General features: G+C 59.5%; 1 protein-coding gene and 1 pseudogene across 4 annotated transcripts; both read left to right on the top strand.

The window, feature by feature from the left end:
• Positions 1-91: 91 nt before the first annotated feature.
• LOC308530510 (class I histocompatibility antigen, Gogo-B*0102 alpha chain-like) lies at positions 92-3,574 on the top strand (the record flags this gene model as incomplete). Of its 3 annotated transcripts, XM_081107212.1 has the most annotated exons (8): positions 92-475; positions 592-876; positions 1,152-1,427; positions 1,968-2,243; positions 2,367-2,471; positions 2,901-2,933; positions 3,065-3,112; positions 3,260-3,574. In XM_081107212.1, exons 1-8 carry the CDS (start codon positions 403-405, stop codon positions 3,262-3,264), a joined length of 1,101 nt encoding a protein of 366 aa, XP_080963338.1. In that variant the 5' UTR covers positions 92-402. The 3 variants fall into 3 exon arrangements, with proteins under 3 accessions (XP_080963338.1, XP_080963339.1, XP_080963340.1); XM_081107213.1 differs by lacking the exon at positions 2,367-2,471 and having other exon boundaries at positions 275-475; XM_081107214.1 differs by lacking the exons at positions 2,901-2,933; positions 3,065-3,112; positions 3,260-3,574 and adding an exon at positions 2,770-2,834 and having other exon boundaries at positions 275-475.
• Positions 3,575-9,958: 6,384 nt separating this feature from the next.
• On the top strand, positions 9,959-12,807 carry LOC308530522 (HLA class I histocompatibility antigen, B alpha chain-like; annotated as a pseudogene). The gene is made up of 7 exons: positions 9,959-10,031; positions 10,148-10,432; positions 10,611-10,886; positions 11,478-11,753; positions 11,854-11,958; positions 12,391-12,423; positions 12,552-12,807. The product of its transcript is annotated as an HLA class I histocompatibility antigen, B alpha chain-like (transcript).
• The last annotated feature ends 13,340 nt before the right edge of the window (positions 12,808-26,147 follow it).

The raw sequence follows: 26,147 nt of genomic DNA, 5'->3' as shown, positions 1-26,147 counted from the left end.
TTCCAGGGTGGGGATTGCCCGGCAAAGAGGAGGCGGGCGGGCCCAGCCTGGTCTCTTCCTGTTTTCTTGGTCGGCGCCTGGGCCAGGCCTCGGGGACAGGGTGACGGCGCCCCGCGCGGGAGGAGGGGCAGGACCGAGTCCCAGGGCCCAGGCCTGCGCTCAGGGCTCCGCAGGGACAGAGTCTGGGGGGCAGCTCCCTGTGGGGGCCTCCCCAGCGCCTGTGTTTCACTTCTCCTCCCCAACCTGTGTCGGCGCCTCCTTCCTGGAGACTCGTGACGCGGCCCCATTTCCCACTCCCATTGGCTGAGCGGTTTCCAGAGCAGCCAATCAGCGTCCCAGCGGCTCCCGGTGTAACTCCTCCGCGGAAGTGCCGGGACAAAGACGGTCCCTCCGACGCCGAGGATGCGGGTCCTGAGGGCCCCCACCCTCCTCCTGCTGCTCTCGGGGGCGCTGGTCCTGACCCCCAGCTGGGCCGGTGAGTGCGGGGTCGGAGGGGGCGGCGGGGCGGGGAGCAGCGAGGGGGCCCGGCGGGGACGCGGAACCCGGAAGGCGCGTGTCCAGCCCCGGCCCTGCCTCCCGTCCGCCCCCCAGGCTCCCACTCCCTGAGGTTTTTCTACACCATCGTGTCCCGGCCCGGCCGCGGGGAGCCCCGCTTCCTCGCCGTCGGCTACGTGGACGACACGCAGTTCGTGCGGTTCGACAGCGACGCCCCGAATCCGAGGATGGAGCCGCGGGCGCCGTGGATGCAGCAGCCGTGGGTGGAGCGGGAGGACCCGGGGTATTGGGACCGGAGCACAAGGAACCTCAAGGGAACCGCACAGAATTTCCGAGTGGGACTGAAGAACCTACGCGACTACTACAACCAGAGCGAGGACGGTGAGCCGCGCGCCGGGCCCGACCCCCCTCCCCACGGACGGGCCGGGGTCGCCCCGAGGGTCCGGAGCAGAGCGTCACCCCGAGGCGGCGGGACCCGCCCGGCCCCTACCCCGGAGGAGCCGCGGGGACTTTGATCCGATTTCACTTTCAGTTTTAGATTCAGTCCCCGCGGGGCGGGCGGGGCGGGGCTGGCCGCGGGGCGGGGCTGACCGCGGGGCGGGGCGGGGCGGGGCGGGGCTGGCCGCTGGGCGGGGCTGACCGCGGGGCGGGGTCAGGGTCTCACACCTTCCAGGACGCGTTTGGCTGCAACCTGGGACCAGACGGGCGCCTCCTCCGCGGGTACATGCAATACGCCTATGATGGCGCCGACTACCTCGCCCTGAACGAGGACCTGAGCTCCTGGACCGCGGCCGACATGGCGGCTCAGATGACGAAGCGCAAGTGGGAGGCGGCCGGTGAGGCAGAGCGTGTGAGGAGCTACCTGGAAGGGGAGTGTGTGAAGTGGCTCCGCATTCACCTGGACAAAGGGAAGGAGACCCTGCAGCGCGCAGGTACCAGGGGCCCTCGGGCCGCCCCCTCTCCCCGGGGCTGGGGCTCCTACAAGGAGACAGGACAGGGGGTCAGTGTCAGACACCCCTCTTTGGGTCAGGGAGGGAGCCCCCTGGATGTCCAGGTCAAGTACCAGAGGGACCCCCTCCTCTCAGGGACAGTTAGGGGTGCAGGCTCTCCTGGGGCGCAGGGAGACCCCCCTGAAATAGCCCATCAGCGGTTCCCATGGGCCCGGCAGGGGCTCTGGGACCCACAGGGACCTTCTCTCTCAGGCCTTGTGCGCTGCCCACACCCACTGTGTCTGAGGCCTCACCCCAGCTTTTCTGAGTCACATGGCCTCCTGCCCTGGGCTGTGTCTCTCTGATTCTAGAACTTTCTAAAGACTAGGAGGGCCTTCCAGGTGCCTCTGTCCATGCTGGTGTGTGGGCTGTGTGCTCCCTCCCCCACCTCAGGTGGCTGTCCATTCTCAGGATGGTCAAATGGGCGCTGCTGGAGTGTCCATGGTGGATGCAAAGTTCCTGCATTTTCTCCCGTCCCCTCAGACCCTCCAAAGGCACACGTGACCCACCACCCCGTCTCTGCCCATGAGGTCACCCTCAGGTGCTGGGCGCTGGGCTTCTACCCTGCGGACATCAGCCTGACCTGGCAGCGTGATGGGGAGGACCAGACCCAGGACATGGAGCTGGTGGAGACCAGGCCTGCGGGGGACGGCACCTTCCAGAAGTGGGCGGCCGTGGGGGTGCCCCCTGGAGAGGAGCAGAGATACACGTGCCATGTGCAGCATGAGGGGCTGCCCGAGCCCCTGACCCTGAGATGGGGTGAGGAGGGGCCGTGGGCACAGAGTCTCTTCTCAGGGCAGCAGGGGCCCTGGGGAACCTCAGTGGGGTCAGGGCTGAGGCCTGGGTTCAGGGCCCTCACCCTCCCTTCCCTTCTCCTCCCAGAGCCGCCTTCTTACACCGTCATCATCATCATCATGGGCATCGCTGGGGGCCTGGTTCTTCTGGGAGCTGTGGCTGGAGCTGTGATGTGGGGGAGGAGGCGCTCAGGTGGGCAGGGGTGGGGTCTGAGTGTCTGTCCCACTGGGGGTTCAAGCCCAGGTAGACATGTGTCCCGCCTCCTTCATGGGAAGCACCATCCCCACACGTGTGATGGCCAGTGTGGGGCTTGTGCTCACACTTACTCTGTAGTGAGGCCCGTGGGAAAATGAGGGACCCACTTGTCACCTGATGATGCTGGTGGTGGGGGCCCCTTTCCCAGCAGCCCCAGGTCAGAGGGCAGGTCCCTGCTGAGCACAGACCTCCCGGAGGGCGGTGGGTCCAGTCCCCTCACATGCACTTCCCTCAGGTTTCCTGGTCCTGCCCTGGGTCTGTACACAGGGTTCTGGAAACTTCTCTGGGGCCCAGGACTAGGCCTTCCTTTAGGGACCATGGCCCTGCCTCCTCCCTGGTCTCTCACGGGATGTTTACTTCCTGCAGGTGGGAAAGGAGGGAGCTACGCTCAGGCCTCCAGTGAGTATGAAGGGGTGACCCCTGATCCCTGTGACAGTGCAGATGGGAGCCATAGGGGACCCCACCCCCGTAGTTCCTCCTTAGTCTCCTGCCCTGGGGCTCTGACCCTGTCCTTGTGTGTCTCCCCCCAGGCAGTGACAGCCCCCAGGGCTCTGATGTGTCTCTCTTGGGTTCTAAAGGTGAGACCCTGCCGTGGGGAGGGGTGGGCAGAGGGAGGACTGGGTGGTGGGGAGTCTGTGGGACACTGTGAGCATGAAGTGGACTCTGAGAATGTCACCAGTTACAGCCACTGACCTGAATGTGTTCATGATGCTTGTCCTCCACAGCGTGAGGCAGCTGCCTGGTGGGGACTGAGTGTTGGAAGATGTTCACGCTCCCCACTTCCTGACTCAGGAACCTCTGATTCGGGGGCTGGCCCCGCCCTGCTCCCCACACTTTCCTGTCAGCAGAGGCCGGCTGGGCCCTCCCCATCCCTGCCTTTCCTCCCTGATGCTCTGAGCTGCCACTTCCTGCTTTGTATTGAAATGAGACTGTGTATTGACCTCGTGTTTTCATTCTTGCCGTGATTGGTGACGGGTAATTAAAGGAGACCCTTTAATTAATTATTTTCTCAGAGGAAAATAAATGGAAGCACCAAGGGTTCTGCAGATTCCTGTGTCTTTTGTGCTCTTTGCAGGGGGACGGGGAGGCTGTGAGGACGGGGTGTGGTCGGGGCCTACCTGCTGGTGGACAGCCTCACCTTCCATTGAAAAGCCCACAAGGTCTATGAGGCACGGGAAGTGCACGGCTCCACCTCAGGGAGCTGAGAGCAGGCCACGCTGCCGGCCTCACAGAGCGGATGTTCTATCGCAGAGACAAGCTGCACCCACTCCCCAGAGCCAGTGAGGCGTCTGTGCTAGAAGGCGGTGAGTGCTGTGGGGGAGAGGTCCACTGTGGGTGTGGGGGAGGGAAGATGGGTTTTTTGTTTGTTGGTTCTCACCCAGAATATTGTTCCATTGACTTTTAAGGAGAGTTGAGGGGGAGGGGCGACAGAGGGAGAGAAACATCCAGGTAAGAGAGAGGCAGCTATTTGTTGCCTCCAGCACGGGGATCGCATGGAGCCTGCACTGGGGTACATGCCCTTGACCGGAATACACCCTGTGACCTTAAGCCCGAGGGCCGCACTCTCTCCACTGAGCAAAGTGGCTGGGAGAGGAGGGCTATTGTAATGTGGGGGGGTCAGCATGGGCCTCACTGGGAAGGGGACTTCTTTAAAAATATTTCAATTGATTTCAGAGATGGAGGGAGAGGGAGAGGGAGATAGAAGCATCAATGATGAGAGAGAATCATTGATTGGCTGCTTCCCACACCCACACCCCCCGCCCCCACAGGGGGATGGAGTCCCCAACCTGGGCATGTGCCCTGACCAGGAATGGAACCATGATCTCCTAGTTCACAGGTTGATGCTCAACTGCTGAGCCACACCAGTGGGGCTGGGAAGGTGACGTGAGGAAAGATGAGAAAGTGGTGAGTGCTTATCCATGAGTATGTCGGGGGCAAGTTCTCTTCAGGCAGGAAGGCTCCAGCGCAAACGCACTGGGCAGGGAGCACGTCTGTGTGTTGGGAGCAGCCGGAAGGCCAGCAGAGTGCAGTGGACAGAGTCAGGTACACGCCGCCTAAAGTAGGGCTGGGGATGGCGAAGGAGTTGTGACTGTGAGAGTTTTAAGCAAAGACAGATATGGTCTGAGCCTTTCTTTTAAAAAGGTCAGTCTGGCTGGGCCAGTGGCTCAGTGGTTCAGCATCAACCTTTGCAGTTGAGATGATTCCAGGTCAGGGCACATGCCTGGGTTGTGGGCTCGATGCACAGTGAGGGGTGTACAGGAGCCAGCCGATCAATGATTCTCTCTCATCATTGATGTTTCTATCTTCCTCTCCCTTCCTCTCTCTGAAATCAATAAAAATATATTTTTAAAAATAAAAGGGTCAGGCTGGCTGTTGAGCTGAGCACAGTATCATGAGGACGGGCCCCTGAGGCTGCAGGGAATGGAGCTGGCACTTCCCGGTGTCCCAGGGAGAGAGGCTGGTTGGGCGGGGATGTGAGGGGGAAGCAGTAGGAAGTGGCTGGACACTGAGCACATGTGGACAGATGGATGTCACAGCATTTCTGAGTGAATCTGGGGAGGGAGCCAGAGGGAGGGAGGACACCCCGGAGCTGTGCCATGCAGGTAGGAGGACGGGGCTTGTTGTCAGCAGAGACAGGGAGGGGGGTGGGGCAGGGCCTGTGGGGAGGGGGTGTGTGCAGGGGTCTTCCAAGCCTTCCCCTGGAGAGAAGGGAAGGGAAGGGGAGCTGTCGGGGCCGCTGAACGCTGAGTGTGGGGACTTTAGGAGGAAGGTCAGGCTGGAGGAACAGGTGGGAGGGGGCAGCAGACAGGACAGTCATAGCCTGGGGCGTGGACGAGGCCCCAGGGAGCAGGGGCTGCAGGAGGGACAGGAAGGAGGAGTGAGCACCGAACCGGGCCAGGCAGTCTCCTCAGACCACACACCCAGCCCCTACGACCTGGTTCTGGGCAGAGACCAGCGAGTGGGGCCTGTGCGCGGGAGGGGCCTGGACGTGGCGCTGAGACGCAGCCCTCGACCGGGTTGGTGCTAATGGTGCTGGTCTACAGGTCACGCATTCGGTAGCGAGAGCCTAAACCAGGTGCCCACAGGGCTGCATCAGCCTCCCCTGGAGGGCTTGGTTAAGGGGGTGCCAGGGGCCAAGCCCCCGGGTCCTCGGGGTCCGCCCACCGTCCTCTGTGGGTTCTCTCCTTAGTCGCCCGCCCTAGTCCCTGAGCTTGGGACACGGGACCAGCATCGTGGGCTCAGAGAGGCGGGAGTGGGAGCGGCTCCCGAGCGCCTTCCATCTGAGAAGGTCCAGGCCCTTTGCGGAGCTTCTGCCACAGGCCCCGTGTGGGCGTCCTGCAGCGCCTTTGTCAGCAATGGCTGCCATCCGGGGAATTGGTGATGGTGGTGATGGCACCCGTGGCAAGACCTGCTGCCTCATCGCTCTTACAAGAACCCGTTCCCAGAGGTGCAGGGACCTCTGGTGCATGGGAACGAGGGGGCAGGCACGGAAGGGGGCGGAGAGCAGGCCGAGCGGGCTTTGGGGGGCACTGCTGGGCAGGAGGAGGATGGTCGCTGGAGGCCCCTCTCCTGCCCGGACACGGATGTTCTCCGGATGTGTCTCTCCACTGACAGCCCTGAGGGTTTAGAGAACATCCCAGAGAAATGGCCTCCGCAGGTGAAGCGTTTCTGTCCCCAGGGACCCTTCGTCCTGGCTGGGAGCGAGGAGGATCTTGGGAAGGATGAGCCCACAGGGGGAGCCGCCAAGATGCAGCAGGAGCAGTGAAACCGGAAGAAGGGGAGAGATGCCACAGGATTGGCGCTTTTGGGGACACGGAGAGCTCAGCAAAGACCAAAGATGGAGGGAAGGAGGTTCTGGAAATGGCCATGGGAGCTGCTCTGCAAGCCAGACATGGGAAGAAGATATCGGGGTGCCTGTGTGGTGAGCCTGCTGCGTGCAGTGTGGAAGCGCCTTTTATTAATTTTCCTGTATGACTCCGGGCCTTGTCCATTTATCTGTAATTTACCTGAGATGACAAATCAGAAGTCACCTTGCTACCAGTGCTTAGGAGCCAACCATGATCATGAAGGAGCCAGCCCACTGGCCCTACGGGTCTCCTGCCACCCACCGCTCTCCCAGCCTCCTCTGCGCTCCCACCTGACACGCCAGGCGCGGATTCAAGGAATTCCTTCCCTTCCTGCTTCTTTCTAGAAGGAGAAATGGTAGCTTTTGTGAGTGAGGCTGTAACTAGTTCATCACTCACGTGCTTGCCTGGCATCTGTCAGCTGCCAGGGACTCTGGGAGCTGCCCCTTCAGGGCTGGACTCCTGAGCAGGTTTCCTGGTCGGGCCCCTGGAGGGGGCATCCAGGTTCCCAATGTGCTCAGCAGAGAGGCCAGGTCCTGCAGCTGTGGCCCCTACAGTTCTGTGGTTCAGGGTAGTTACCCTATAGTCGCTGTGTAATGAGCGCCACCTACTGTGTGTCCCCAAAACATCATATATCTACCCAACTGGACATAGTATTTTTGTATAATTGGATTTCCTACTCCTGATATTTGTCATCCCCACAGAAAGTGTAGTGGTTTTTTTAAAAAAAAGAAAGTGTCGGAGAGGAAGCGGGGGCGCCCGCAGCTCCTGACCCCGCGCGCCCCGCGGCCCGCGCCTCGGAGAAGGTGGGCTGGGCCCCGTGGGGAAGAGCCTGCCCCGGAAGAAGGGTGAGTTGCGGGAGTCGCGGCCGCCGCGGAGCGAGGAGGAGAGTGGCGGCGCCGGGCCTCGGCGACTCCCCCCCGGCCTTCCGCGGGGACCCGAAGGCCCGACGGAGGGAGCCGCCGAGCGAGGTGGCGGGCCCCGCCGGAAGAAAGGCGTCGCGGAGGCGGGCCGGAGGAAGAAGGCGGAGGGGCGGCCATGGCGACCCCGTCCAGGCTCGGCGCCGGCGGAGGCATCTCCCCAGAAGAGCTGGGGGCGGCGGCGGGCTCCGCGGCCAACCCGAGCAAGGGCGGCGTTGTTGTGCGCATCCGTTTCCAGGGAGACGAGAGCGCCTGCCCCACCCGGGACTTCGTGGTGGGCGCGCCCATCCTGCGCCCCATCCGCATGGCGCCCGGCGACATCACCCAGATCGCCGGCAGCCGCGCGTTCGACGTGAGCTTCCTCTCGCCGAGAAGCTGGCCCTGTTCCTGCGCGTCCACCAGGAGGAGCGCGAGCGGGGGGGCGGCTGGGACAACTTCGTGGTGCTGGGGCGCAGCAAGTCCAGCGGGAAGACGCTCTTCATCCTCTTCCGGAACGAGACCGTGGACGTGGAGGACCTCGTGACCCGGCTCAAGCGCCACTGCGATGTGCTGGCCGTGCCCGTGACGGTGACCGACAGGTTCGGGATCTGGACCGGGGAGTAAAGTGTGAGATCGAGCTGCGCCAGGGCGAGGGCGGCGTCCGGCACCCGCAGTGGGTCCCCATCATCCCCTTAAACTGAGGAGACTCACAAGACCGAAACTCTCCCCTCCTCTGTTTACAGCGCCACCCCTGTCTTTCCCTGAAACCTCCTGTTTGTGCGGGTCCCGCCCTCCCCACGCGCGTCCTCAGCGCTGAGAGCCGCCAGCTCTGGGGCGAAGGCGCATCAGGGAGAGCTGCTGCTCTGGGTTCCTATTTCCTCCTGACACCGTCATCTGAGACGGAATCAGCGTCCACGGCACAGTCATGGCCTCGCCCACGGCCTCGCCTTCCTGGCCCACCCCTTCCCAAGGCTTCTCCCTCCTCGTTGGTGGGACTAGGGCGCCCATGGCTGCGGGGTCCCCCTGCCCACGGTGCCCCGCCTGGGCCTGCAGCTCCCACGTTGACAATTGATTATATCAGGGCCACCGTTATTGTCTGCCTGTAATAATAACATTGTTGGAAAGGAAAGGGTTATTCTTTAAGGGTGGATACTGAACTGTTTAGGGGTGAGGGTCATGGTGGTGGCAGGTGATTTTCAAATACTTCAGCAAAAAATGTGGAAAACCGGAATTTTGGAAAACTTGTGTCCCACCGTGTAAGCTGCACAGCTTCCCAGGGCTTCAACTGCGGGAGGTCGCTAGGACTCAGAGGAACATGCGTTACTTTCAAGTCACACTGCATGAGGACAAGAGCCAGCAAGCAGGACAGCCTGGGGATCTGCACACAACAGAACAGGAAAGACTCACATGGTTTCCATCTCCACTTTGCGAAGCCCTTTTCAGAAACGACCTCTTCTGTGGTTTGAGTGACCATCACAGGTGAATGTTCACACTTATCGGAAAAGGTTATGAAAAGCACTCCTCCTGCCCTACCCGGTTTGGCTCAGTGGATAGAGCGTCGGCCTGTGGATGGAAGGGTCCCAGGTTCGATTCTGGTCAAGGGCACAAGCCCGGGTTGTGGGCTCGATCCCCAGTAGGGGCCGTGCAGGACGCAGCCAATCAATGATTCACGCTCATTATTGATGTTTCTATCTATCCTTCCCTCTCCCTTCCTCTCTGAAATCAATAAAAACATATTTTATTTTTTTAAATATATTTTATAGATTTTTCATAGAGGAAGGAAGAGAGATAGAGAATTAGAAACATCGATCAGCTGCCTCCTGCACATCCCCCACTGGAGATGTGCCCGCAACCCAGGTACATGCCCTTGACCGGAATCGAACCCGGGACCCTTCAGTCCGCAGGCCGATGCTCTATCCACCGAGCCAAACCGGTTTCGGCAATAAAAACATATTTTAAAAAAAGTTCTCCTCCTGCACATTTCTGTGAGGCCGTGTATTTCATGTATTGCCCGCGAAAGGAGAGATGAAATGCGGAAGCAAATGTGAAAACCCAGCGTCTCCCAGTGACAGGTGCAAGGACATAAAAGGGAAGCAGGTCCCCTCCTCTCACCACCTTGTTTATCTGGGAAATTGGTGTTTTTCATAAAAACACTATTTCTGTTAAGATCTCATGGGTTACTAACATGCTACAGGAATTGCCAATTTTTTCAAACTGTGTGATTCCCCGTGTGGTACATATTGACAGACGTAACCCACACAAACAAGATTATGTTGGGGTCCTGCCTCCTGTTGTGAGGCTGCACTGAGATTCTGACACCAAAATGTCTGAAGGGCCCTGAACAGCACAGCGCCGGGGCCAGGCCTCGGGGACAGAGTGACGGCGCCCCGCGCGGGAGGAGGGGCAGGACCGAGTCCCAGGGCCCAGGTCTGCGCTCAGGGCTCCGCAGGGACAGAGTCTAGGGGGGCAGCTCCGTGTGGGGACTCCCCAGCGCCCTGGTTTCACTTCTCCTCTCCCAACCTGTGTCGGCGCCTCCTTCCTGGAGACTCGTGACGCGACACCAATTCTCACTCCCATTGGCTAAGCCGTTTCCAGAGCAGCCAATCAGCGTCCCCGCGGCTCCCCGTTATAAGCCCTCTGCAGAAGCGCCAGGACTCAGATGGTCCCCCCGACGCCGAGGATGCGGGTCCTGAACCCCCCCACCCTCCTCCTGCTGCTCTCGGGGGCGCTGGTCCTGACCCCCAGCTGGGCCGGTGAGTGCGGGGTCGGAGGGGGCGGCGGTGCGGGGAGCAGCGAGGGGACCCGGCGGGGGCGCGGGGCCGGGAAGGCGCGTGTCCAGCCCCGGCCCTGCCCCCCGTCCGCTCCCCAGGCCCCCACTCCCTGATGTATTTCTTCACCGCCGTGTCCCGGCCCGGCCGCGGGGAGCCCCGCGTCCTCGCCGTCGGCTACGTGGACGACACGCAGTTTGTGCGGTTCGACAGCGACGCCCCGAATCCGAGGATGGAGCCGCGGGCGCCGTGGATGCAGCAGCCGTGGGTGGAGCGGGAGGACCCGGGGTATTGGGACCGGAACACGCAGATCAGCAAGGGCAACGCACAGACTTTCCGACGGAGCCTGGAGACCCTGCGCGGCTACTACAACCAGAGCGAGGACGGTGAGCCGCGCGCCGGGTCCGAGCATCACCCCGAGGTGGTGGGACCCGCCCGGCCTCCACCCGGGAGGAGCCCGCAGGGACTTTGACCAGATTTCACTTTCAGTTTTAGATTCAGTCCCCGCGGGGCGGGAGGGGCGGGGCTGACCGCGGGGCTGGGCTGACCTCTGGGCGGGATCAGGGTCTCACACGCTCCAGTGGATGTTTGGCTGTGACCTGGGACCCGACGGGCGCCTCCTCGTGGGGTACAGTCAACACGCCTACGATGGCGCCGACTACCTCGCCCTGAACGAGGACCTGACCTCCTGGACTGCGGCGGACATGGCGGCTCAGATCACCCAGAGCAAGTGGGAGGCAGCTGGTCACACTGAGCAGCACAGGAGCTACCTGGAGGGGGAGTGCATGGAGTGGCTCCGCATTCACCTGGACAAAGGGAAGGAGGCCCTGCAGCGCGCAGGTACCAGGGGCCCTGGGGCCGCCCCCTCTCCCCGGGGCTGGGGCTCCTACAAGGAGACAGGACAGGGGGTCAGTGTCAGACACCCCTCCTTGGGTCAGGGAGGGAGCCCCCTGGATGTCAGGTCAGGTACCAGAGGGGCCCCCTTCTCTCAGGGACAGTTAGGAGTGCAGGCTCTCCTGGGGTGCAGGGAGACCCCCCCTGAAATAGCCCATCAGCGGTCCCCATGGGCCCTGCAGGGGCTCTGGGACCCACAGGGACCTTCTCTCTCAGGCCTTGTGCGCTGCCCACACCCACTGTGTCTGAGGCCTGACCACAGCTTTTATGAGTCACGTGGCCTCCACCCGGGTCAGAACCAGAAATCAGTTTTCTCCCCTCAGAGACATGCCTCCTGCCCTGGGCTGTGTCACTCTGATTCTAGAACTTTCTAAAGACTAGGAGGTCCTCTCAGGTGCCTCTGTCCAGGCTGGTGTGTGGGCTGTGTGCTCCCTCCCCCACCCCAGGTGGCTGTCCATTCTCAGGATGGTCACATGGGCGCTGCTGGAGTGTCCCATGGCGAATGCAAGATTTCTGCATTTTCTCTCCTCCCCTCAGACCCTCCAAAGGCACACGTGACCCACCACCCCGTCTCTGCCCATGAGGTCACCCTGAGGTGCTGGGCGCTGGGCTTCTACCCTGCGGACATCAGCCTGACCTGGCAGCGTGACGGGGAGGACCAGACCCAGGACATGGAGCTGGTGGAGACCAGGCCTGCGGGGGACGGCACCTTCCAGAAGTGGGCGGCCTTGGTGGTGCCCCCTGGAGAGGAGCAGAGATACACGTGCCATGTGCAGCACGAGGGGCTGCCCGAGCCCCTGACCCTGAGATGGGGTGAGGAGGGGCCGTGGGCACAGACCCTGGGGGAACTCTGTGGGGTCAGGGCTGAGGCCTGGGGTCAGTGCCCTCACCCTCTCTTCCCTTCTCCCCCTAGAGCCGCCTTCTCACACCTTCATCTTCATCATCATGGGCATCGCTGGGGGCCTAGTTCTGCTGGGAGCCGTGGTTGCAGCTGTGATGTGGGAGAGAAGGTGCTCAGGTGGGCAGGGGTGGGGTCTGAGTGTCTGTCCAACTGGGGGTTCAGGCCCAGGTAGAGGTGTGTCTTGCCTCTTCATGGGGAGCACCATCCCCATGCGTGTGATGGCCAGTGTGGGGCTCTGTGCTCACACTTACTCTGTATGAGGCCCGTGGGAAAATGAGGGACCCACTTGTCACCTGATGATGCTGGTGGTGGGGACCCCGTTCCCAGCAGCCCCAGGTCAGAGGGCAGGTCCCTGCTGAGCACAGACCTCCAGGAGGGCTGTGGGTCCAGTCCCCGCACATGCACTTCCCTCAGGTTTTCTGGTCCTGCCCTGGGTCTATACACAGGGTTCTGGAAACTTCTCTGGGGCCCAGGACTAGGGCTTCCTTTAGGACCTCATGGCCCTGCCTCCTCCTCCCTGGTCTCTCACGGGATGTTTTCTTCCCGCAGGCGGGAAAGGAGGGAGCTACGCTCAGGCTGCCAGTGACTATGGAGGGGGGACCCCTGAGTCCCTGGGACAGTGCAGATGGGAGCCATAGGGGAACCCCCCATAGTTCCTCCTTAGTCTCCTGCCCTGGGGCTCTGACCCCGTCCTTGTGTTTCCCCCCCAGGCAGTGACAGCCCCCAGGGCTCTGATGTGTCTCTCTCGGCTTCTAAAGGTGAGACCGTACTGAGGGGAGGGGTGGGCAGAGGGGAGGACTGGGTGGTGGGGAGTCTGTGGGACCCTGTGAGCATGAAGTGGACTCTGAGAATGTCACCAGTTACAGCCACTGACCTGAATGTGTTCATGATGCTTGTCCTCCACAGCGTGAGGCAGCTGCCTGTGGGGACTGAGTGATGGAAGATGTTCACACTCCCACTTCCTGACTCAGGAACCTCTGATTGGGGGGCTGGCCCCGCCCTGCTCCCCACACTTTCCTGTCAGCAGAGGCGGTGCTGCACCCTCACTATCGCTGTCTTTATTTCCTCATGCGCTGAGCTTCAACTTCCTGCTCCGTATTGAAATGAGGTTTTGGATGTGACCTTGTTTGTTCATTTCTTGCCAAGAAGGGAGCTTCCCACAGGAGACCAGCCTTGTGGGCTTAGCGAGGCCGAAGTCGGACCGGCTCCCGAGCATCTTTCACCTGAGAAGGTCAAGGTCCTTTGCAGAGCTTCTGCCACAGGCCTCGGGTGCGTCCTGCAGGACCTTGGTCAGCAATGGCTGCCATCCGGGGAATCGGTGATGGTGGTGATGGCGCCGGTAGCAAGACTTGCTGGCTCATTACTGATTCTTACAAGGACCGCTTCCCAGGGGTGCAGGGACCTCCGGTGCGTGGGAACGAGGGGGCAGACAGGAAAGGCGATGGAGAGCAAGCCGAGTGGGCTTTGGGGGGCACAGCTGGGCAGGAGGAGGATGGTCGCTGGAGTTCCCTCTCCTGCCCTGAGACGGATGTTCTCCAGATGTGTCTCTCCACTGACAGCCCTGAGGGTTTAGAGAACATCCCAGAAAAATGGCCTCTGCAGGTCAAGCGTTTCTGTCCCCATGAGCCCATCGTCTTGGCTGGGAGCGAGGAGGATCTTGGGAAGGATGAGCCCACAGGGGGAGCCGCCAATTGCAGCAGGAGCAGTGAAACCGGAAGAAGGGGAGAGATGGCCACAGGACTGGAGCTTTTGGGGACATGGAGTGCTCAGTGAAGACCGAAGATGGAGGGAGGGAGGTTTGGAAATGGCCACGGGAGCTGCTCTGCAAGCCCGACGCGGGAAGAAGAAATCGGGGTGCCTGTGTGGTGAGCCTGCTGCGAGCAGTTTGGAAGCACCTTTTATTAATCTTCCTGTATGGCTCCGGGCCTTGTTCATTTATCTGTAATTTACCAGAGGTGACAAATCGGAAGTCACCTTGCTACCAGTGCTTAGGAGCCAACCATGATTATGAAGGATCCGGCCCACGTGGCCCACCGGGTCTCCTGCCACCGCTCTCCCAGCTTCCTCTGCGCTCCCACCTGACAGGCCAGGCGCGGATTCAAGGAATTCCTTCCCTTCCTGCTTCTTTCTAGAAGGAGAAATGGCAGCTTTTGTGAGTGAGGCTGTAACTACTTCATCACTCACCTGCTTGCCTGGAATCTTTCAGCTGCCAGGGACTCTGGGAGCTGCCCCTTCAGGGCTGAACTCCTGAGCAGGTTTCCTGGTCCGGCCCATGGAGTGGGCATCCAGTTTCCCAAAGTGCTCAGCAGAGAGGCCCAGGCCTGCAGCTGTGGCTGGTACAGTTCTGTGCTTCAGGGTAGTTACTCTATAATCACTGTGTAAAGAGTGCCACCTAATGTGTGTCACCAAAACATAATATATCTACCCAACTAGACGTCGTATCCTATATAATAAAAGGCTAATTTGCAAATTGACTGAACAGTGGAATGACTGGTTGCTATGATACGCACTGACCACCAAGGGGCAGACTCTCAATGCAGGAGCTGCCCCCTGGTGATCAGTGTGCCCCCATAGGGGGAACGCCGCTCAGCCAGAATCCCTGAGCTGGGCTGGAGGCTGGCGAGCGCAGTGGCAGTGGTAGGAGAGGCTCCGCTAAGGATGTCCGACTGCCAGCTTAGGCCCACTCTCAGTCAGACATCCCCCAAGGGCTCCCGGACTGCGCAGGCCTGGCTGAGGTATCACCCCCGAATGCACGAATTTCGTGCACCGGGCTTCTAGATTTTGTATAATTGGATTTCCTAATACTGATATTTGTCATCCCCACAGAAACTGTATTGTTTTTTTAAAAAAAGAAAGTGTATTTGAAAATAAAGTCAGATGGAAAATTCAAAAAAAAAAAGGTGATACCTTGGCCCTGGCCAGGTTGGCTCAGTGGACAGAGCATCGGCCTGATGACCAAAGGGACCCTGGTTTGAATCTTGGCAAGGGCACGAACTTCGGTTGCAGGCTCCTCCCCAGCCCTGGCCCTGGTCAGGGCTCCTGCAGGAGGCAACCAATCGATGTGTTTCTCTCACATGATGTTTCTCTCTGTCTTTCCCTCTCTCTTCCACTCTCTCTAAAAATCAATGGAAAAATATCCTCAGGTGAGGATTAACAACAACAACAACAACAACAACAACAACATAATAATAATAATAATAATTACAGCAGAAATAGGGTGGAGAAGAAAGTGTTCCTACATCGCAGTTTTGGGTGGTGCTGCCCTCAAGGGGATGGAGAGGGGTTCCGGGAGGGGGTGGGACCCTCAGAGGGAGCCATGGCTCCTGGGGCTCCTCTTCTCCAAATGAAGGACATTTGCAGGACCATGTGGAGACTGTCCCATCACTCTGACACTTTCTAAACTATATGTTAGCCCTTTATTCACTCTGCTCTTACCTCAGTGGTAGTTTTTAAAATGTTACTCAGTAAAGAAAAGTCACCACAGTAACATGAAAGAGCACTGAGTGTGACGCAGGCCTTTGAGATTCTAGAAAAACGCGTGACTATAAACTTCAGAGGGGGGAGGGGCATGTCACTATGGTACATGCGCGTTGGCTGAGCTTGGGAAGGCTTTCCGTACATAAGTATAAAAATTGTAAATTATCATAGGATCTAGGATTCTTTAAAAAAGGTAATTGATTATTCCAGCTGCATACAGTGTGAAGCAATATGGGGGTAAACGTGAATTTTGTTATTTGAGTGTTTTTAAAGCCAGTGAACTTGATTTGCTTACTGAAAAGCAAGACGTTGTCAACTTGTGAGAAGTCTAGAAAGAAGGGTTTAAAATGGAACTGTGACTGTCTGCCTTCCCTGCTCAGGACAAGGGTTAAGTAGACATTAGACCCCAAATAGAAGATGCTTTGGAGAGCTTGAGCCACTTAAAACAAAGACACAGGAAAAGGCAGCGCCTGCAGGTGAAAGCCCCAGGAATGGCCAGGCCTTGGTTCCCATGACCGTGAAATGGAGTGTAACAGGCCTTGGGAATAACCTTCAGATGACATGTTTACTGACTCCATGGAGGTGGTTAAACTGTATTTTCAAAGGTTTTCAATGTTCCTCTTTCTCTGAAAGAGCTACCCGTTTCCTATTTTGTGGTATTTCTCCCAAAGCTCAGAGGACATTCTGTCTCACCCTCAACGGGTCCTGTGGGAAGGGAGGGCAGCTCACTCACTCAGGCTGAGAGGCTCCCCCACGTGTCCCAGGGCTGAGGCCTCCCCGGAGGCGGCTGCACCTGGAGCCCTTTTCATTCCTGAGGGTGGGACCTGGCCTCCCAGCCACTAACCACCCACCCACAGCCCCAGGGACACACATGGGGGCCCGCAAAGCCATGTGAGTGACAGTAGGTCACGAGCCGCATTTTATTTATTTTATTTTATTTATTTATTTGTTTTCTTACAAAGGCCTTTAGTTCATCCTCATCAGTGTCACTGAAGTTCTCTTGTTCACCTTTCCCAGTGGCTCCTCCCCTTACGGTCCTGAATGTGAGGCTCCCTTGCAGGCCCCATGGGGGGGGGGGGGTGGTGACGGGGGGGGGGGGGGGGGGAGGCCTCAGCCAGAGAAGGGCCGGTGTGGGCACTCCACGTGGACACCGCAGCTGGCCTGTCCCACGGGAACAGGAGAGGCCAGAGGCCTCCAGTCCTTTTTGCGTTGGGGATGCTCCATTCAGGCTCCTTCCTGGCTGCCCAGGTGGGGGTGGGAACCCTGCAGCTCAGAGCTGGGCTGGGGGGAGGGGCAGGAGGGGAGGAAGAGCAGCAGGCCACCTGAATGGAGGGGGGATGGGCACAGGGGTGGCTCCTGGGGTGAGGCACAGCCCTGTCTTTGGCTCCCCTGGTGAGGAATTCCCCCCCCCCTTCAACCTCCTCCCCCACCACCAACACACAGTCCCCTGAGCCAGGGGCACCTCCTGGGGTCCCTGAAACAAGGGGTTCTGCCACCCACCCCAGTGCTGCAGGTTTTGGAGGAAGGACAGGGGCAGGCCCGGCCTGAGGACAAGGCAGGGAGGGGCCGGGCAGGGATCTGCCCAGAGAAAAGGCTGGGGAGGGAGAGGACACCAGTCCCAGGAGCTGGTCCCCAGCTGAGGCCTGGGAGGGGGAGTAGCTGGAGACTCCTGCTTCCTTTGGGGGCTGCCTGGAACCCCAACCGAGCCCACCCCTCTGTGGCCCCTGGAGCCCACCAAGAGACCAGGACAGTGTGCTTTGGGGTGACGCTAAAGTAGAGTGTCAAGGCTAGGATGAGGGGCAGGGGAGGTGCGACTATGGTGCTTGTGCTATAGCCGGGGTGTCAACTCCCCCTCAAACCTTTGCCTCCCCCCCCACACACACACACACACTCACACTCACACACACACTCTCACACACACACACTCACACACACTCACACTCAGGCCAGAGAGGGGAGGGCCAGGGTCACAGCCTGAATGGGCACCTCCACCTCCAACTCCACAAACCGGTGCTGGAGGGACCCCCTTCCCACAGGCCTGTGGGGGCTACAGGGGGCTACAGAGGTGGGTGAGGCCTCCACGTCAGATTCCAAGGGTCCATTGGGATAGCCCCACCACCCCACCACCACCACCCCCACCTCTAGCAAGCTCCTGCCTCTGGGAGCCATAGGCTGTCAGACTCAGAAGGGGATCAGAGATGAAAAGAGAGGTGAGGAGAGAGACAAGGAAAAGGGGACAAAATATGTCACATGACACCCAGCAGCACAGGGGGGTGGGGAGCAAAACAGGAAAAAAAAACAACCCTCTGTTTCACATGTGAAACTCAACAAAATCACTGACACTGGATGAGGCTACAGAGGAGGGTTGGAGAGAAAACCCAGCAAACAGCTGCTAATAGAGGCAGGGGGTCCTGCCCCATCCCCAGGAGCTGGGCTCTGCCAACAGGCCAAGACCAGGGGTGCCGGGAGCCGGTCCATGCTTGCTGTTTCAAGGGACCTGGCATATATGGCATACTGTTCTTAATAGGTTTGCTCACCTTCTTGCCACTATGTGTTTTAACTAAGGTCTCTGAGAAAGGTTGTTTCCCCAGGTAGGGATTTTCCCCTGAAGTTAGGGAGGGAATAAAACCTCTTAACTAAGTGCCAGGTGGGTAATTAATCACTTTAACTACGAACAATCATGCTTAAGCTACATAATCTTTACTCCCTGGAATGGAGATAAGAAACGCCCTAACCTTTGAAATAGAGATTGATAGGATTGGAATCAACTGGTATAAATACAGATGTAAGAAGACAGAACGAAGAGAGACAGAAATTGGCACAGAACCTACACAGAACGTTCTCTAGAGACAGAAGAACTTCGCTGGAGAGAACATGGCAAAAGATCCTGGACAGAAACTGGCCTCAGAACCTAGAGACAGAACCTAGCGAGAGAACATGGCAAAAGATCCTGGACTGAACCTGACTACAGAAATTGGCAAGAGAACCTGACTAGAACCTGGTGACTGAACCTGGCTGGAGAACCTGGACAGAACCTGGCTGGAGAACCTAGCGAGGGAACATGGCTACAGAACCTGGTTGGAGAACCTGGAGAACCTGGCTGGAGAATCTAGCAAGAGACCATGGACACAGAACCTGGCTGGAGATCCTAAGCAGAACCTCTCTGGAGATCAAGACCAGAACTTGGCTGGAGATCCTGGCTAGGCTGCTGATCAACTGAATGCTGTCTCCGTGTCATTCCTTCTTCGCCGACTCCGTCCACACCTTTGGGGACCCCTGGACCTGCTGGGGTTGGACCCCAGCACAGGGGGACCCTTCACATGCAGCCCAGGCGATGGCTGGGCCTGGGCCCCACCTTGGAAACGTGCACCCACACTCTCCATGCACCCACACATCCAGCTACTCCCGCACCCTCACCCCATCCTACCTTCCCCGGCCCCCAGGGACCAAAGGGTACATCAGACACAGTCCCATTGGTTTGAAAATAGAAGGAATCTTATAGTTCAACTAGAAGCCTGGTGCACAAAATTCATGCACGGTGTGTGTGTGTGTGTGTTGGGGCGGGGGGGGGGGGGGTCCCTCAACCTGACCTGCACCATCTCCAATCTGGGACCTTTCGGGGGATATCCAAATGCCGGTTTAGACCCAATCACACAGAAATTGGGCCTAAACCGACAGTCGGACATCCCTCTCGCAATCTGGGACCACTGGCTCCTAACCGCTCACCTGCCTGCCGGCTTGATCATCCCTATCCACTCTGCCTGCCTTCCTGATCATCCCTAAACCCCTCTCCCCTGCCTGTCTGATCGCCCCTAACTGCTCTCCTCTGCTGGCCTGATTGCCTCTAACAGCCTCTGCCTCAGTTCCTACCACAGTGGCTTTGTCCAGAAGGATGTCCGGAAGACGTCCGGTCTAATTAGCATATTACCCTTTTATTAGTATAGATATTTCAAGAGCAAAAACAATGTTTTAAAAAGTATGAGCAGGGGATGAGATCTGGGAGCCCTGCCGTGGGGTGAGGTGGGGAGGGAGGGAAGGGCAGCAGCAGCCTCCAGCCTGCTCCCCTGGTCCCACTGCCTCTCTTCTCTTCACTTATTTTAAAGCAAAACTTCCCCACATTCACACACACACACGCACCAGTGAGCCTCCAAAACCTCTCCCCCTCCCCTCAGAGACTCTGGGTCTGTGCCCCTCACCCAGGACCTGCCCCACTCAGGTCTGAGGGGCTGAGTACAGGGTCTGGGGGGGGTGGGGTGGGGGGGGAGGAGAAAGGCACTGGGCACACGCCCGCCTGCCCCCTTAGGGGGGTTGAGATCCATCATGCAATGTCTCTGACCCTAGGTTTCCTCAGCTGTCACAGGAGCGTCCCCAACCCCTGGCCCCCCCAGCCCTAGGGGCAGGGACAGACCAAGGAGACGGGAAGGCGCTTTGGGAAATGTGGAAGCACTGGGAGGAGGTGGCAGGAGGGTCCCGAGCACCCCAGGGCGCCTGCAAGTCCCATGGGGCTGCCGGGAAGGGTGGCGCAGAGGACTGCCCTGCCTACCCCTGCCCTGCCCCCCCCCCCCGCCCCTGGTTGAGGGGAATGGGAAACAATTGCTCCTGGTTAGGAGAGGGGAAGCGAATACTCCCTGACTTGTGCACTAGAGTGTGTGTGTGTGTGTGTGTGTGTGTGTGTGTGTGTGAAAGAGAGAGAGAGAGAGAGCGCCACGCAGAGGTCCTACCACTGCCGCCCTCTCCCAGCCACTGGGACTGGGGTCAGGGGTGGGGCAGACAGCAGCTCCTGACCAAGATGGTGGGTGAGTGGGTGACAGGAGGGGGAGTGTGAGGCCTCATGGAGGGCTGGGTGGGGGTGGAGGGGGGTGGGCTGCGGGCCAGCCTCGCCCTCATGGCGGCCTGTTTCACAGCTGTGCTCCACGCCCATCATGGCCGCGCCCGCTGGCCCGCGTCACTGAGGAAGGGGGTGCAGGTGTCACCCTCAGGCGGCTCCCCCTTGGGGACCCAGCTCTTCCCCACGACGCGACGGGCAGGGGTGCACACGTCGGCCGCTGCGGCATTCATGTCGCTCTCCCTGACGTTCGGAGCCCAGCCCCGGCAGGTGTCCTTGGCAGCAGGGGGGACGCGCCTGTCCGTCCGGCTCCGTCTGGGGTCGCTGGTGGAGGAGCGGGTGCGGGCGCCGCCGCTGAGAGCCGGTGTGTCCGGAGTAGGAGGCCGGAGGCGCCGCAGCAGGACCCGGGCCGGTGCCCGCGCGGACAGGGCAGGCCCTGAGCTGGGCCCTGGGGACGCACATGGGGGCCTGTCACCCGCTCTGGCTGCTCATAGGGGCGCCCTCGTCACGGCGCTGGGGGCGGCGGCGGGGACCGACCTGCTGGGTGAGCTCGGCTGGGAGAGGCGCCACGTCTGGCCGCCCCGGAGGCCATTCGGGTTCAGGGGTCACCTGCTCAGGGAGGGCCTCCCCCTTCTGGGCCCCGGGGCCGCCATCGTCCTGCTGTGCGCGGTGCACACGGCGCAGACCTGCCGGGGCCGCTCTCTGCCCTCCTGGCCCGCATCCTCCTCCGCGCCCTCCTCACTGTGAGGCGCCAGGCTGTGGCTGGGACAGGCGCGGAGCCCCCTGCCGCCGCCACTGCCATCCAGGGCTCCCCGGTGGCCGGCGGGCGGCCAGGTCCCAGGTGGGGAAGCGGCCACCTTTCGGCAGCGATGGCCACCGCTGTCCCCTCCCCGCCCCTTTCTGGCTGCAACCCCTCCGCCGCTGGGCCGCGGGTTGCGCTGCAGAGTCCAGCTCCGCTGCTCGGTGCGGTCACGGGCCCCAGGGGCGCGGGGGGCTGCGGCCGCCCAGCTCCAGGTCTGAGCCCCAGGGCTCGGGGCCGGAAGGCGGGCCTCCTGGGCAGGGGGCCTGGGGGTGGCCGCTGGGAGTCTCCCTGGAGGGAGAGCTCGGCGCCCTTCGCCCTGACCTGCCGCCTCTGCAGGAAGCCCCGCGCCCAGGCGCCCGCGCTGCTCCCCACGGTCAGGCTCGGCGGCCGGGCAGCTGCTGAGGACGCGCAGGGCGGACAGGGCGCACAGCCCGCAGCTCCACCGCAGCGCTCCCTTGGCTGCGGGTGAACAGGGCCCGGAAGGAGGGGCTGCAGCAGCCAGGAGGGCGGGTGGGCGGGAAGGCAGGGCCTGTGACCACCATGATGCACCAGCACAGGCCTGACGCCGCTCACTCAGGCCCCCAGAAAGCCGCTGCCCAAGTTCAGGGTCCCCACCTGCAGGGTCTGCGCCCTGGTGGCAGCTAGGCTGAGGCTGTGCTCCGGGGACTCCTGGCGGGCTCCGCAGGGGCAGCTGGGGCCAGAACTGGGCCCGGGGCGCACCCCCTGCGCCCGGGCCTCAGCCTCCGCCTCCTCCGCGGCCTCACAGCCTCCGCCTCAGCAGCAGAGGCGGCCGCGGTGGCCATTCCTCCTGGGCCAGGCCGCCCCAGCCCAGCGCCCAACCTGCTCAAGCCGCGCCCATGAGCCACATCGTAGGGTTTGTTCTTGGACTTGAGTTTCCCTCTCAGTCCCCCTGGTTGAGGGGAAGGGGCTGGTTCCCGGCCACAGGGCTGTTCAAACGGAGGTCCTTGGGGCAGCGGGCCCTTCCCTGCCGCAGGGGCTGAGCTCCTCAGGACGCGTCCCTCCTTCACTTCAATGAAATGGGGTCTCCTGCTGCCCCTGGAATCTGACATGTTGGGCAAAAGGCCTGGGATCCCCACAGACCCCTGGGTTCCTGGTGGATTTGACAGGGGAGCCCTTAGGGGAGCTGCCAGGCCTGGGGGGGGGGGGGGGAGAAGTGATGGCTCCTCCCTCCCTCCTGGGCTTTGTGACCCAGCCAAGCAGGTGCCAAGTGGAGCTTTAAAGATGGTCTCCTAGAAGCTCTCCCACTGCAGACACAGCTGACTCTCATAGTCAGTTAGCCTGGAGGTCAAATCACCCCCGGTATTGCGGACCGACAACAATCAAGGCTTAACTACAACAAGACTGCGCACAAAGACCACTAGGGGGTGCACCAAGAAAAGATAAAAAAATGTGGAGACAAAGAAACAGGACGCAAATGTCAGAAAGGGAAGATATAGAGCTCAAAACCACACTTTTATGGTCTCTCAAGAACTGTCTAGAAGCTGCCGATAAACTTAGTAAGGCCCTCGAAAAGACTGGTGAGAACGCCGATAAATGTAGTGAGATCCTCAAGAAATCTAATGAGACCCTCGATGTTGTGATAAAGAACCAACTAGAAATTAAGCATACACTGACTGAAATAAAGAATATTGTACAGACACCCAACAGCAGACCAGAGGAGCACAAGAATCAAGGCAAAGATTCGAAATGCGACGAAGCAAAAAACACCCAACTGGAAAAGCAAAATGAAAAAAGAATACGAAAATACGAAGATAGTGTAAGGAGCCTCTGGGACAGCTTCAAGCGTACCAACATCAGAATTATAGGGGTGCCAGAAGATGAGAGAGAGCAAGATATTGAAAACCTATTTGAAGAAATAATGACAGAAAACTTCCCCCACCTGGTGAAACAAATAGACTTACAGGTTCAGGAAGCACAGAGAACCCCAAACAAAAGGAATCCAAAGAGGACCACACCAAGACACATCATCATTAAAATGCCAAGAGCAAAAGACAAAGAGAGAATCTTAAAAGCAGCAAGAGAAAGAAACTCAGTCACCTACAAGGGAATACCCATACGACTGTCAGCTGATTTCTCAACAGAAACTTTGCAGGCCAGAAGGGAATGGCAAGAAATACTCAAAGTGATTAATACCAAGAACCTACAACCAAGATTACTTTATCCAGCAAAGCTATCATTCAGAAGTGAAGGTCAGATAAAGAGCTTCACAGATAAAGAAAAGCTAAAGGAGTTCATCACCACCAAACCAGTATTATATGAAATGCTGAAAGGTATCCTTTAAGAAGAGGAAGAAGAAGAAAAAGGTAAAGATACAAATTATGAACAACAAACATGCATCTATCAACAAGTGAATCTAAGAATCAAGTGAACAAATAATCTGGTGATCATAATAGAATCAGGGACATAGAAAGGGAATGGACTGACTATTCTTGGGGGGGAAAGGGTGGGAGATGTGGGAAGAGACTGGACAAAACTCGTGCACCTATCGATGAGGACAGTGGGTGGGGAGTGAGGGCGGAGGGTTGGCGGGAACTGGGAGGAGGGGAGTTATGGGGGGAAAAAAGAGGAACAAATGTAATAATCTGAACAATAAAGATTTAATTAAAAAAAAGAATATTCATCAATTTTATGCTGATGTTCCAAAATGAGATTTATTCCCTTAACTTCATCTGTCCTTGGATGTAGTTGGCAAATGGCACTAATTGGATTTCTGCTATCTATCTTCCTGAATAGAGTGATTTAAGCTATTTACACTCTGGTTGGGGAGAAATGTAAGCCATTCATTCTTAAAAAAATAAATAAATAAAGATGGTCTCCTGCCCTGGCTGGTGTTGCTCACTGGGTAGAGCGTCGGCCTGCGGACTGAAGGGTCCCAGGTTCCATTCTGGTCAAGGGCACCTACCCGGGTTGTGGGCTCCATTCGCAGAGGGGGGTGTGCAGGAGGCGGCTGGTTAATGATTCTCATCATGGATGTTTCTCTCCCTCTCCCTTCCTCTCTGAAATCAATAAAAATATATTTCTAAAGGAAAATAAAATGGTCTTCTTTAAACGACAGGATTCCTTAACTTAAATAATAATAATAATAATAATAATAATAATAATAGTAGTAGTAGTAGTAGTAGACGTTCTCCATTCGGTGTTAAGGGGGCGCTCAGCCAACACCCCAAGCTCCCCTATCTGGGCCCAGACTCGGTTGCCAGGAGGACGCCTATCCAGGAGCGCCCCCCCACCCCCCCCCACCCCACCCCCCGCTCCACCTCCCCCAGGGCTCCCCTCCCTGCGGGTCCTGTGCGGCCTGTGCGGGGTCAGGCGGGGGCTCGGTCCAGCCGGGACTCACTTTCCCAACCGCCCTGGGCAGGTCGCAGCCGAGGGGCTGAGCCTGGCCCTGTGCCCCAGGGCTGAGCAGGAGGAGGGGCCGCTCCCGCCCCGAGGACCGGAGGACCCTGTCCCTGTCTTGGGCGCTGAGCGCGGCTCCCCTGCTCAGCGGGGATGAGGGCTGCCCTCCGGGGGTGACCGCGGGAACCGCCTGAGCGGGTCCGCGTGGGGCACCCGCCCCGAGGCCTGCACCGCGTGCTGGGCCCGGCCGGGGGTTGCCAGCAGCACCCCCGCCCCCCCCCCACCCCCCCGCCACCTCGCGGGCAGCGGAGACGGGGCGGCCCTGGGGCTGTGGGTGCGGTTGCAGTGGCGCCGCCCCGGAAGGGAGAGAGGCGCTGGGAGGTGCGGGCTCTGCGTGGGAAGCGCGCTCCTTCCCGGGTCCCTCGGGTCCAGCGCCGGGAGGGGGTTCGGGCCTGGGGGGACCTGAGCTGAGCCCTCGGATGGTGGCCCCGCGTCACGTCCCATAAACTCCTGAGGGAAGGGAAGGCCCCCAGGGACGGAGCCTCCTTTATGGGGACCCGCGTCAGAGTCAGGGGGGCCGCGATCAAGACGCCAGGTGCGGGAGGAGCCCCAGGGGAGCGCCCCGCCCCCCCGCCGTGACCCTCGCCTGGCGCACGGCTGCCAACGCGTCCTCTTCACCCGGACACGGCCCCGGGGGGCCCGCGTGTTCCCATCAGGTCATCGCTGGGGTCGCGGGGCGGGGCACAGCGAACACACAACCGGCCAGGACCTCGCAGGGCCTCGGGGGCCTTCACAGCTGGTCCCGCGGCTCCCCCTCCCCCTTCACCTTCCTTCCCACCTTATGATTCCAGCCAACCCTTTTTAAATATATATGTATTTCTATTAATTTCAGGAGGAAGGGAGAGAGAGAGAAACATCAATGATGAGAGAGAATCATGGATTGGCTGCCTCCTGCACGATCCCCCTCTGGGGATCGAGCCCACCACCGGGGCATGTGCTCTTGTCTGGATGGAACCCAGGACCCTTCAGTCCACCGGCAGACGTTCTATCCACTGAACCACACCGCCTAGGGCTAGAGCCAACCTTTTAATCTGCTCCGAACTGGGTCCCCATCATCCCCTTAAACTGAGGAGACTCACAAGACCAAAACCCTCCCCTCCTCTGTCCACAGCGCCACCCCTGAAACCTCCTGTTTGTGCGGGTCCCGCCCTCCCCACGCGGGTCCGCAGCGCTGAGAGCCGCCAGCTCTGGGGCGAAGGCGCATCAGGGAGAGCTGCTGCTCTGGGTTCCTATGTCCTCCTGACACCGTTGTCTGAGACGGAATCAGCATCCATGGCACAGTCACTGCCTTGCCCACGGCCTCGCCTTCCTAGCCCCCCCCCCCAAGGCTTCTCCCTCCTCCTTGGTGGGACCAGGGCGCCCAGTGCTGCGGGGTCCCCGTGCCCACGGTGCCCCGCCTGGGCCTGCAGCTCCCATGTTGACAATTGATTATATCAGGGCCACAGTTATTGTCTGCCTGTAATAATAATATTGTTGGAAGAGAAAGGGTTATTTTTTTAAAATATATTTTATTGAGTTTTTACAGAGAGGAAAGGAGAGAGATAGAGCGTTAGAAACATCGATGAGAGAGAAACATCGACCAGCTGCCTCCTGCACACTCCCCACTGGGGATGTGTCCACAACCCAGGTACATGCCCTTGACCGGAATCGAACCTGGGCCCTTTCAGTCCGCAGGCTGACGCTCTATCCACTGAGCCAAACCGGTTTCGGCAAGAAAGGGTTCTTCTTTAACGGTGGATACTGAACAGTTTAGAGGTGAGGGTCATGGTGGTGGCAGGTGATTTT

Source organism: Myotis nattereri (assembly GCF_964212035.1).
Source record: "Myotis nattereri genome assembly, chromosome: 15".
NCBI lineage: Eukaryota > Metazoa > Chordata > Mammalia > Chiroptera > Vespertilionidae > Myotis > Myotis nattereri.
The sequence above is the reverse complement of the archived record's forward strand: the minus strand, read 5'-3'. Positions and strand labels throughout refer to the sequence as shown.